Source organism: Dendropsophus ebraccatus, chromosome 15 (genome assembly GCF_027789765.1).
Source record: "Dendropsophus ebraccatus isolate aDenEbr1 chromosome 15, aDenEbr1.pat, whole genome shotgun sequence".
Classification (NCBI taxonomy): Eukaryota; Metazoa; Chordata; class Amphibia; order Anura; family Hylidae; genus Dendropsophus; species Dendropsophus ebraccatus.
Window position 1 is genome coordinate 57122843 of NC_091468.1, and position 13589 is coordinate 57136431.

General features: G+C 47.1%; 1 protein-coding gene across 1 annotated transcript; it reads right to left on the reverse strand.

Moving 5' to 3' along the window:
* Positions 1–5235: 5235 nt before the first annotated feature.
* On the reverse strand, positions 5236–12060 carry SLC35B2 (solute carrier family 35 member B2). Its single transcript, XM_069954382.1, has 4 exons — positions 11957–12060; positions 7483–7673; positions 7133–7290; positions 5236–6446 (listed from the first exon to the last, which is right to left on the reverse strand). The coding sequence occupies exons 1-4, from the start codon at positions 11977–11979 to the stop codon at positions 5508–5510; spliced, it is 1311 nt and encodes a 436-aa protein (XP_069810483.1). The 5' UTR covers positions 11980–12060; the 3' UTR covers positions 5236–5507.
* Positions 12061–13589: the final 1529 nt, after the last annotated feature.

Below are 13589 nucleotides of genomic sequence, written 5' to 3' on the forward strand. Positions count from 1 at the left end.
GGTCCATTTACACAGAAAGATTAACTGACAGATTATCTGCCAAAGATTTGAAGCCAAAGCCAGGAATGGATTTGTAAACAGGAGAAATCTCAGGCTTTCCTTTATGACCTGATCTCTGTTTATAGTCTGTTTCTGGCTTTGGCTTCAAATCTTTGGCAGATAATCTGTCAGACAATCTTTCTGTGTAAATGGACCCTAATGCTGCGTTTACACGGAACGATTATCGGGTGAATTTTCGAGATAACGATTGAATTCGAACGATAATCGTACATGTAAACGTGGCGAACGATCGATAAATCGTTCATTTTGATCTTTTAACATGTTCTTAAATCATCGTTCGCAAAAAAATCGCCGATCGTTCACTGATTTTACCTATGTGTGAGATAGGCTTAAGCGATCGCAAAACGAATTTTCTGTACGATATATCGTTCCATCTAAACGCTGATCGTTATAAAAAAAAAATCATTACTTCGAAATCGTTAATCGTACAATCGGGCCAATAATCGCCTCGTGTAAACCTAGCATTAGGGTTCGTTTACACACAGATTATTTGACAGATTTTTACAGCCAAAGCCAGGAATGGACAATAAACAGGGAACAGGTCATAAAGGAAAGACAGATTTCTATTTTTTTCAAATCCATTTCTGGTTTTAGCTGCAAAAATCTGGCAGATATCTGTCAGATAATCTGTGTTTGTAAACGGGCCCTTAGGGTCCATTTACACAGAAAGATTATCTGCCAAAGATTTGACGCCAAAGCCAGGAATGGATCTGAAAAGAGGAGAAATCTCAGTCTTTCCTTTATGACCTGATCTCTGTTTATAGTCTGTTTCTGGCTTTGGCTTCAAATCTTTGGCAGTTAATCTGTCAGATTATCTCCTTCTGTGTAAATGGACCCTTACTGTTTCTATTTCATTTTATTTCCTTATTTTCTGTGCTGCACCAGCACTTTTTTGGCATTTGGCACTGATACTGCATTACATTATATTGGTTTGTGATTTCACCCTGTATATATTTATACACCTTTATTTGGTTATATTGTGTAGTGTGTTTCATTCTGGCTGGCATTTGGGACCCCTTATACTTTTTTTTTTTTTTGGGGGGGGGGGGGAGAGGGGGGGGGGGTTAGGTTCCACTGGAATGCATCATGGTCACTGAGGTGTTGTGTGTATTTTAGATGGTTTTAGTACTTTGTCCCTGCAGTTATGTTAATAATTTATTCTACTACATTGTGAGTTATTTGTGAGGTTCCCTACCCCTGACCTAAGGTCACATCAAACATCCACCGGCCTCTTCTCCCAGTGCATGTAGCCATGGTCTCTCCGGTGGTCCAGGCTCCATTGATGAGATTTAGTTCATTCTATCGTTACACTGAGTTTTTACTGTTTTGCATCCTGTTATCTCCTTAGCCGCCATCTTATCGATTATGACCTATGGATCTGACCTCCATGCCCATAAAGAAGTCCCACAGTGATCTCTTACTTGTCCCCTATTCATCCTGTGGATATAGGACAGGTCAATTTTAATCGGGAAAACCCCCCTGTGCTGCGAATACCTGCTTATTTACTTCAATGGATGAATATGTCAAAGTCAGTGCCCTTAACCCCCGCAGCCCGAGTACATACTTTACCGGGTCCTCGCTTCGGCTTGCTTCGGGATTTCCTTGGGCTCAGCCAATCATTGCACTGCCCTAGGATCCCCCAAAGCAAGCCGGAGCAAGGACCCAGTAAAGTATGTACCAGGGCCATGAGGGTTAAAGCGACTCTGTACCCACAATCTGTCCCCCCCCAAAATTGCTTGTACCTTAGTATAGCTGCTTTTAATCCAAGATCTGTCCTGAGGTCCGTTCAACAGGTGATGCAGTTATTGTCCAAAAGAACAACTTTTAAACTTGCAGCCCTGTGTCAAATTGGCGTGGCCTAGAGCAGTGCTTCTCAAACTTTTTTTTACTGGAGCCTCACCTACCAGACCAAGGCAATGACTGGGCCTCACCACACTGACCAAGAGGGCCTGGGCCTCACCATCTAAAGTGAAAGTCCTTTAAAAAGCTGAAAATAATGCTAGGGCTACCTTTCACCCATCTCCCAAGCTCTATATAGTAATAAAGCAACTACAAAATAAAAGAATAATGTTGCTAAAATGAAGATTTTTTTAAAACAGGAAAGGGACTGTGCAGGTCAAAGTTACTTTTGTAAAAACTGGCTCCCCAGCTGGGTCTCACCAACAACTAGGGGGCGCCTCACTGGTGAGTCCTGCCTTACAGTTTGAGAAGCACTGGCCTAGAGTGTGTGTGTCCAAGCCTTGCACTGCCTCTCCATCCCTCCTCACTGCCCTTATCATTAGGAATGCTTCTTGGCACGATTTTTTTTATTCATCACCTGTCTGAACACTGCACATGTGTTGGATTGTTAAGGCCCTTGTGCAGTGTTCACACAAGTGATGAATAGGAAAAAATTGGCACAGGGCTGCAAATTTAAAAGTTGTTTTTTAGGACAATAACTGCATCACCTGCCGAACTGACCCCAGGACAGATCTTGGATTAAAAGCAGCTATCTGAAGGTACAAGCGGTTTGGGGGGCAGATTGCGGGTACAGAGTCACTTTAAGGGCACTGACTTTGACATACTCGCCTAAAATCCGCTGCAGATCCAGTACGTGTGAAGCCGGCCTTAAGCAATAAAGATATTATGTAGCAGTGTTATAAATTTCAGCTCTAGCTATGACAGGGGTGTTTTGTTTCCAGCAGCCGCCCTGTAATCTATCAGATTAGATCAGCGTCACAGAACATGCGATCAGATAACTGCAGCTATTAACCATAGGCAGCCATCACTGCTAAGAAGACCGGTGGGCTTGCTGCTACTTGTTGTCCACATCACAGGTGCTGCAGCTGGACCATGAAAACATCTGGACCGCCGCCACCACTATTGTTTCCCTCCTGGCAGCGGTATAATTGCACAGGGCGCTGCCTCAATGACCCAGTAATGATAGAATAATTATATTCATCGCCAGGATAAGCGTGAAGCCTCCACAGGGCGAGACGCCCCAAGGGGCACAACATTCCTGGAATCTTGGGTGAACACCTGTGTCTCCAGATACTGCAAGACTACAACTCCCAGCATGCCTGACAGCTAATGACTACAGTACAGTACCTTGTCCAACTACTCCACGCAGGAGTGCAGTATATTTTCTAACACTAGTGACTGGCTGGCTGGCACTACCCCATACAAGGGTGCAGAGACTTGAACTGGTATTATGGCACTGGAAGTAGTAGAGTACATTGTATTTACTATAGTAATAAGAGTATCATGGCATCCGGCAGCTGTCACCAGGGCACGTACTTCCTCCCATGTGCTGGGAGTTCCATGCAGACATTACATTTGCAGGAGCTGCTGTTGCTCCTGGACGAGGATAATCCCAGTTTGGACTATGACCCTCGCAATGTCAGGACGGTTTATGACAGCTTGTTATCTCAATATCTTTTACTGTTCTGAACATGACCACACCCAAGACATAAGAACAGTGTGTTCTCAGTGATGTTACCACTGATCTCTAGTGACTGTATAGGCTGTATTCTCAGTGATATCACAACTGATCACTGAGAATGTGCCTATCCATCACTATAGATCAGCAGTGACATCACTGAGAATACAGCCTATCCATCACTATAGATCAGCAGTGACATCACTGAGAATACAGCCTATCCATCACTATAGATCAGCAGTGACATCACTGAGAATACAGCCTATCCATCACTATAGATCAGCAGTGACATCACTGAGAATACAGCCTATCCATCACTAGAGATCAGCAGTGACATCACTGAGAATACAGCCTATCCATCACTAGAGATCAGCGGTGACATCACTGAGAATACAGCCTATCCATCACTAGAGATCAGCGGTGACATCACTGAGAATACAGCCTATCCATCACTAGAGATCAGCGGTGACATCACTGAGAATACAGCCTATCCATCACTAGAGATCAGCAGTGGCATCACTGAGAATACAGCCTATCCATCACTATAGATCAGCAGTGACATCACTGAGAATACAGCCTATCCATCACTATAGATCAGCAGTGACATCACTGAGAATACAGCCTATCCATCACTATAGATCAGCAGTGACATCACTGAGAATACAGCCTATCCATCACTAGAGATCAGTGGTGACATCACTGAGAATACAGCCTATCCATCACTAGAGATCAGCGGTGACATCACTGAGAATACAGCCTATCCATCACTAGAGATCAGCAGTGGCATCACTGAGAATACAGCCTATCCATCACTAGAGATCAGCGGTGACATCACTGAGAATACAGCCTATCCATCACTAGAGATCAGCAGTGACATCACTGAGAATACAGCCTATCCGTCACTAGAGATCAGCGGTGACATCACTGAGAATACAGCCTATCCATCACTAGAGATCAGCAGTCTCATCAAAGAGGATCCAGTGACTGGATAGGTTGTATTCTCATTAAGGTCACCTCTGATCTCTAGTGATGGATAGACTGTATTCTCAGTGATGTCACTGCTGATCTCTAGTGATTGTTAGGCTGTATTCTCAGTGATGTCACTGATCTCTAGTGATGGATAGGCTGTATTCTCAGTGATGTCACTGATCTCTAGTGATGGATAGGCTGTATTCTCAGTGATGTCACCACTGATCTCTAGTGATGGATAGGCTGTATTCTCAGTGATGTCACCACTGATCTCTAGTGATGGATAGGCTGTATTCTCAGTGATGTCACCGCTGATCTCTAGTGATGGATAGGCTGTATTCTCAGTGATGTCACTGCTGATCTCTAGTGATGGATAGGCTGTATTCTCAGTGATGACACTGCTGATCTCTAGTGATGGATAGGCTGTATTCTCAGTGATGTCACTGCTGATCTGTAGTGAAATTATAGGTTCCTTTCTCAGTAATGTCACTGTTGCTGGCCAGTGACTTGTATTCTCAGTAATATTACTACCATCTAGTAATTTCTAGTTTGTTAATAACTTTAAAGATTAACATTTTTATGCTCTGATTCCTCTGTAACTTCTTCAGGCTCTTCTTACCACTCTGCCCTTGGTGCAGCACTGCCGAGCTCTCTGGTCATTCTACACTTCGGTTACCAGTAACACTACACTTGCACCTCCAGGGTTAGAAACCTCACCTTCTTCTGCATTGTCTTTTTTTTCACAAAAGTTTTAAAGTAAAGTCAAACCAAATAAAACCTCCAGAAAATGTAAATGTACTGTTTAATAATAATAATAATGAGAACGTTCCAGTCCTGAATACAAATAAAAGAAGAAACCACAAATATCCTCCTGAACGCCCGCTGTCCTCCGCTTCTATCCTAACAGGAGACTGGACAGCAGCTAAATCCAAAGCGCCTCATATCTCCGGAGGGGTAAGACAGAGATAAAATCCAAAAGCCGAGCGATCAGCCATCCACCAGTCTCAGAGACTAGTCCCCATTTTATGGGTCAACAACTGTACCGACCAAGTCGCCCTAATCAAACTTTCTGAATCACCGGGGTGTCTACAATCTTCTTTCCCTTCTTCTTCATCCTGCCCCTGGCATAGACCCGAAGGAATAAGGCAAGAAACACCACAGCTACCCCCACGGCTCCCACCGGGGTGACCGGGTGCCCATAGAGCAAACAAGACAAAAGGATGGCCAATGCCTGGCGCAAAGTCATAATAATGGTAAAGATAGCTGCCCCAAACTTGTTAATGGTGTAAAATATGAAGAGCTGGCCAAAGGCAGAGCACACGGACAAGAGAGCTGCGTGGAATGCAAAGTCCGGGTGTCGGGACATGAAGTGGATGGCGTCCTGCAGAGCCCCCTGTTCCAACAGAGAGAAGACTGTGAAGAGGCAGGAGAAGAGGTTCACCCCGAACATCATCTGCACAGACGACATCTTGTACTTGAAGAGAGAGTCTTGCCAGTTGGAGGTGAAGCTGTCGAAGATGATGTATCCTGCCAAGATGATAACTCCAGAGAAGGTGGTGACCCCAGATGCCCTATGGCCTTCCCCATTGGATAGTAAGAACATGCTGACCCCTACGGATATCAGGACAGCAGTGAAGTACTCCCAGTACTCGTAGCTCTTGTGGGACACCAGTTTTCCCATTAGCATGACAGGAATGACTTTGGAAGCTTTGGCCAAAACTTGTGTGGGAAAACTGATGAACTTGAGTGCCTCGTACTGACACCAGCTGCTCAGGATGTTGGAGAGAGAGGCAAAGGAATATTTGTACATGGGTGCCCCATGCCGTGGCTGCTTGGTGAGGCCACAGTAAATACCAGCCACAGTGAGAGCCAGAATACGGTTCATGAACACCAAGAACTGAGAGTCTCTGAACTTCTCCCCTGGGCCCCCAGGCTCGCTAGATGAGTACGTCCGGGTCATCACACGCTCCTGTAACACACCCCATGTCAGGTAAGACATCTGTGGAGAAAACATGGCAGTGGGATTATAAGGGAGAGACAGAAGAGCAATGCCTAGGTCCACACATAAAGGACGCGCTTATAAAGAGAGGGATTATGGTGCCATGTAAAGCCAGTCACTGATCAGTGCTTATCTAACCCTACAGACTCCACCGGGCTGACAGATCAATGGATAGGATACAGGTATTAGTGGGATTGGCCCTTGGTCATACTCAGGGTGCCCATACACATGATATGATTCCAACAACTATGTGTATGCGGGTATCCAATCCTCTCCCCGATGATGTCAGAGAAAAGAAGGATGGGACATGCTGGGTTTCACTAAGTCCAGTCTTTTCCAATCCAGCAGGATAGGACACTGGTATGTGGAGCCCACATGGGACACAAACTCAGACATGCTGGGATGTACGTGCATGGAGGAAATTGGGAAGAACAGCCTGCAGCTGCCCAACGGTATCTCCAGGAGATGGACCACTCCAACACCAGATGTGGCCCTCAAACCCCCCGATACAGTGAGAGACACAAGGCTAATTGGAAACTGGTTGTACATGGACCAGCCTCATAACCTGTGCCCCTCAAATTTCCCCTGAGACATCAGTAACGCAGCAGCCATTCAGCTCTGCAGCCAGTTTCCTTAGTGACTGCTTATATGTATATATGGATGATCTACACGGACCACTCATCTACCTGGAGGCCGGCCGCACAGAAGAGCAGCTTGAAGGCTTGCTGTGTGGTGGAGGGGTCCCCATCTACCCGGGCAGTGGATGATTGTTCTTCGGCTGACAGCGACTTTGACTCATGTCCAAATACACACGACTTTACCACCGGGAAACAGAGCCCCCGACCTGCAAAACGACAAGAGGAGATGATAACCACAACATCTGAGAGGTCTACTAATGTAAGAAAGGCGAATCTGAGAATAATAGCACTTACATGTAACACCGCCCGTATTGGGGATACAGGACAGGTCATCAGGCACCATATATATGGTACATAGTATGAATGTGGCGGTACACATAGGACACGCATACACTTACCTGTCTCCAGGTAGTTGCGGCGTTTGAAGTAGTGTATGAGCAGGAAGCCCGGTATCAGAACGGTCCCGTAACCAGCAATATTTACGATAAACCGCACCAGCCAGAACTCTGTCCATGTGTCCTGGGCAGGGGCTGCGGGGGGCGGCTCTTCAGCTGAGACCCCCAGGAGGATAACCAGGAGGAGCAGAGACCTTGGGAAGATAACAGAAGGTTATAGAACCCGTATAATCTCAGCTCCTGAGACAGATACAAGACATTCGCCACCGATGCTGTGAACCTGAGGCAGCAACAGCACCTCAGTCCTGACAGCAGTGCTTGGAGGGTGGTCAGTAAGTCCCTGTCACTTCCCGGAAGATGGAGTGAAGCATATGAGACACAGCCCAATAAGCTCACAGGCCCGGATCATGGCTGTAAAGACCGTATTAGATAATCGCTTTGTATAATGGGGCCTTAAAGGGGACAGGGGCCACAAAGGTAGGGGGCACATACTTATAAATGACTCTTTAAGCCGTTTCTGCAGTTGGAGTTTGATAAAACTTTATCTGCCGTCCAGGGCTGAAATTTTATCTGAGAACAAAGAGCGCGCCCCACGAACAACAGACGATAGCATTATATACATCACAGGATCCACGCATCCAGTACACAGATATCAATCTATTATCTATAGATTATCAATATTATCTATAGTAGTAATGTAAAGAAATGTGATCAGACGTAAGCTCCACACATCTTATACTTCAGGAACAGCTATTCATCTATTCCTGCTGACAACCAGCCTGTATATCATGTCTGAGAGGTAGTCACAGCCCCGCCCCCAGTATGACATCACTGAATGAACACTTTCTTACAGATGTTTTACTTTATCTGAAATTAAATTCTCCATCATAAGGCAATGTAAGAAGGCCATTGTGACTGTATGCAGTCCTCCTCTCCCAATTCCAGCAGGCTTAAAGGGGTAGTGCGGCGCTAAAAAATTATTCACAGAATAACACACATTACAAAGTTACACAACTTTGTAATGTATGTTATGTCTGTGAATCGCCCCCTTCTCGTGTCCCACCACCCCCGCCCGTGTACCCGGAAGTGTTGGTGCATTATACATTACCTGATCCGTGTCGCGCATGTCCTCCATCTTGTGCCAAACGTCATCTTCGGCCGGCCGAATTGCTGCCGCCGTCCTCCCTCCACCACGTCATAACTGTGCTCAGCCGCGATTGGCTGAGCCCAGTTATGCTCAGCCAATCGCAGCTGAGCGGCTGATGACGCACAGTTATGACGCGGCGGAGGGAGGACGGCGGCAGCAGCGATTCGGCCGGCCGAAGATGACGTTTGGCACAAGATGGCGGACATGCGCGACACGGATCAGGTAATGTATAATGCACCAACACTTCCGGGTACACGGGCGGGGGTGGTGGGACACGGGGAAGGGGGCCATTCACATACATTACAAAGTTGTATAACTTTGTAATGTGTGTTATTCTGTGAATAATTTTTTAGCGCCGCACTACCCCTTTAACAGGCGCAGCTACTCCCAACAGATGAAGTATAAAAAACTACTTTATTAAAATAATAAAAACATATATAAAAGGCTCAGCATTATGCGTTTCTAGACCGGACCGGTCTCCATTAGATGCTTGGTAATGCAATGAGAAGTAGCCATATTTAAATCCAACAAGTAGGAGGATACAGAGTATATACAAAACATAATAAATCACCAGACCACCAGATATTAACCCATAAGTATACACATATATACGGACATACACATATACATGAACACATAGCCAGTAGGTCTCCCTGTTGATCAGGGACCTATATCTGTTCTGGGCATTTATTGGAATCTGTTCAATCACTGTGAGGACTAAACTAGACGGGTCGCTATGATGTTTAAGCAGATAATAGCGGGAGAGGCCGTGCTTAACAAAACCATTTTAAATATTAGCACGATTTTTGTTCATTCCATCCCACAGCGGGAAATGCCCCAGGATACCCCACAGCGGGAAGTGCCCCCCACAGCACATGGACCAGGATACCCCACAGCGGGAAGTGCCCCCCACAGCACATGCATCGAGATACCCCGCAGCGGAAAGTGCCCCCCACAGCACATGCATCGAGATACCCCGCAGCGGAAAGTGCCCCCCACAGCACATGCATCGAGATACCCCGCAGCGGGAAGTGCCCCCCACAGCACATGCATCGAGATACCCCGCAGCGGGAAGTGCCCCCCACAGCACATGCATCGAGATACCCCGCAGCGGGAAGTGCCCCCCACAGTACCAGTCTCAGACGCAGGACCTATTACTACGAAGACGGCTCGGACCAAGTAACTACAAAAGTTCTTAGGTTTGCGGTTGTTAGGTGGTACAACTGTTTATAGTACAGGGTCGTTTTGTATTAATGGCCAATGCCTTTGTAGAATATTTCTGATTTCTCTGGTACCGCAATTAAATTCAGTGATGAAATTTAATTCATATTTCCCCGACTTGAGCATTTTTTTTATTTTTATTTCTATCCATTGTATTAGTGTCATCATTCCTACTCTTATCCCTATTCTGTATGTCACTTACAATGTCAGACATCCCTTTCACACCTGACAGAGCAAACACAAGCAGTGGCGGTAGTACTGTAGGTACATGAGGTGGGGCAATTACAGATCATTCCCCCCCCCCCCACCACCACCTCCCCCAGCAGAGTTCACCCGGTTTATCACCCCATCTGTATGTACAGATAATGCACAGTATCACTTCTCATTCTCAGCACACAGTGAGGATGATGGGGATATACTGCAGGTCAGTAATACGTCTGGGGTTACACTCCTCCTGTACAGTGGGCCCAGGGAATGTTGGTTTAACCCTTGCTGGGGCGTGCACAGGTCACAATGGCCGGTCTGTGTGCAGGGAACATGTCTGTGCTCCGGAGGAGAGAAGGAAGAAAAGAGGGATTGAGCCACGTCCCCCCTCCCCAAAATCATTCCTGGCAGAGGAGGGGCAAGAGGAAAACTGATCCTCACAGCTCAGTCACCACTGACAGATGTGTCCTATGTCACACCACCGCACACCCCAAAAACTTCTGCACCCCCTGTACTACAGGGAGACACACTATGGGCAGATACAATACAGGACATACTATAGGAGGACAAAGAAGAGGTGACACATTGTAAGCAGGGTAGACAAAGGAGAGGACACTTTAGGGAGATACACAGAGGAGAGGACACTATAAGGGGATACACAGAGGAGGGGACACTATAGGGGGATACACAGAGGAGGGGACACTATAGGGGGATACACAGAGGATGGGACACTATAGGGGGATACACAGAGGATGGGACACTATAGGGGGATACACAGAGGAGAGGACACTATAGGGGGATACACAGAGGATGGGACACTATAGGGGGATACACAGAGGAGAGGACACTATAGGGGGATACACAGAGGATGGGACACTATAGGGGGATACACAGAGGATGGGACACTATAGGGGGTACACAGAGGAGGGAGTACACTACAGAGGGGTACACAGAGGAGGGAGCACACTATAGGGGGTACAGAGAGGAGGGAGCACACTACAGGGGGTACACAGAGGAGGGAGCACCCTATAGGGGGGTACACAGAGGAAGAAGCACACTATAGGGGGGTACACAGAGGAGGGAGTACACTACAGGGGGGTACACAGAGGAGGGAGCACATTATAAGGGGTACACAGAGGAGGGAGCACACTACAAGGGGTACACAGAGGAGGGAGCACACTACAAGGGGTACACAGAGGAGGGAGCACCCTATAGGGGGTACACAGAGGAGGGAGCACCCTATAGGGGGTACACAGAGGAGGGAGCACACTATAGGGGGTACACAGAGGAGGGAGAACACTATAGGGGGTACACAGAGGAGGGAGCACACTACAGGGGGTACACAGAGGAGGGAGCACAATATAGGGGGTACACAGAGGAGGCAGCACACTATAGGGGGTACACAGAGGAGGGAGTACACTACAGGGGGGTACACAGAGGAGGGAGCACACTATAGGGGGTACACAGAGGAGGGAGCACACTATAGGGGGTACACAGAGGAGGCAGCACACTATAGGGGGTACACAGAGGAGGGGGTACACAGAGGAGGGAGAACACTATAGGGGGTACACAGAGGAGGGAGTACACTATAGGGGAGTACACTATAGGGGGTACACAGAGGAGGGAGTACACTATAGGGGGGTACACAGAGGAGGGAGTACACTATAGGGGAGTACACTATAGGGGGTACACAGAGGAGGCAGCACACTATAGGGGGTACACAGGAGGGAGTACACTATAGGGGGTACACAGAGGAGGGAGCACACTATAGGGGGGGCTCTGTATAGTGATGTCTCCTGTGATGCGCTATTATTGGATTGTGAGCATTGCGGTTCTCCGCTCCCTTCCTGGGATGACGTCACACTTGCCTCGCGCGCTGCTAATGCCGTGTACATTCACACTCACCGGCTCCGGGCTGCGCTCCGCATCTCTCCGGTACCGGGTGAAGAACTCAGCTCCGGCTACAAACGATGTGCGATGTGCCGCCTCCTCCGAGCCCCGCCCCGCGGCATAGCGACACCTGGAGGCGGGGAGGAGGCACCGCGGCCACGGGAGGAAGGACAAGAATCTGGGTGTCATCTGTATACACATCCCGCTGTATCCTCTGTATATACTGTATACAGGGTGATGTATGCAGAGATACATTGGACAGGGGGATGTATACAGAGTAAACATGGGACAGGTGACTGACTATATACATCACCCTGTATATTGTATATACAGTCCCCTGTCCCATGTTTACTCTGTATACATCCCCCTGTCCAATGTATACGTCATAGCTCTCTCTATATCTCTCTGTATACTCTATATTCATCCTCCCTGTCCCCTGTACACTGTCTACATCCCCCTGTATACCCTCACTATATATCCCCCTGTATACTCTCTCTCTATCTCCTGACTCCTGTATACTCTATACACATCCCCTGTATACTCTATGTCTCCTGTATACTCTATACACATCCCCTGTATACTCTATACACATTCCCTGTCCCCTGTATACTCTCTCTGTATCTCCTGACTCCTGTATACTCTATACACATCCAATGTATATTCTCTCAATATCTCCTGACTCCTGTATACTCTATACACATCCCCTGTATACTCTATGTCCCCTGTATACTCTCTCTGTATCTCCTGACTCCTGTATACTCTATGTCCCCTGTATACTCTCTCTGTATCTCCTGACTTCTGTATACTCTATACACATCCCCTGTATACTCTATGTCCCCTGTATACTCTCTCTGTATCTCCTGACTCCTGTATACTCTATACACATCCCCTGTATACTCTATGTCCCCTGTATACTCTCTCTGCATCTCCTGTGCCCTGTATACTCTATGTCCCCTGTATACTCTCTCTGTATCTCCTGTGCCCTGTATACTCTATGTCTCCTGTATACTCTATACACATCCCCTGTATACTCTATGTCTCCTGTATACTCTATACACATCCCCTGTATACTCTATACACATTCCCTGTCCCCTGTATACTCTCTCTGTATCTCCTGACTCCTGTATACTCTATACACATCCCCTGTATATTCTCTCAATATCTCCTGACTCCTGTATACACTATACACATCCCCTGTATACTCTATGTCCCCTGTATGCTCTATACACATCCCCTGTCCCCTGTATACTCTATACACATCCCCTGCAAGCTAGAGAGAGCCAGCACCTGACACCCCCACGCCTCATGTGACTGACATAGAACGTCCCCCAGTCCCATCCAGTGTACGGCCATAAATCACACCGCAGGTAAATTCCACATTCCAAAACATTGCTGGAATTTACCTGTGACCCTCCATCTACGGTGTGATTTACCCCTGTCTACACCCCCTGCCCCTTGTACACTCCATATACAACCCCTGTACACTGTGTACTCACTCTCTCTCTCTCTCTCTCTCTCTCTCTCTATATATACCTATACACTGTAGATACCTCACCCTGTATACTGTATATACCCCCTGTACTCTGGTAATACATCCCCTTATCCTGTATACTTTATATAAACCCCCTGTTCCTTGTATACTGTGTAT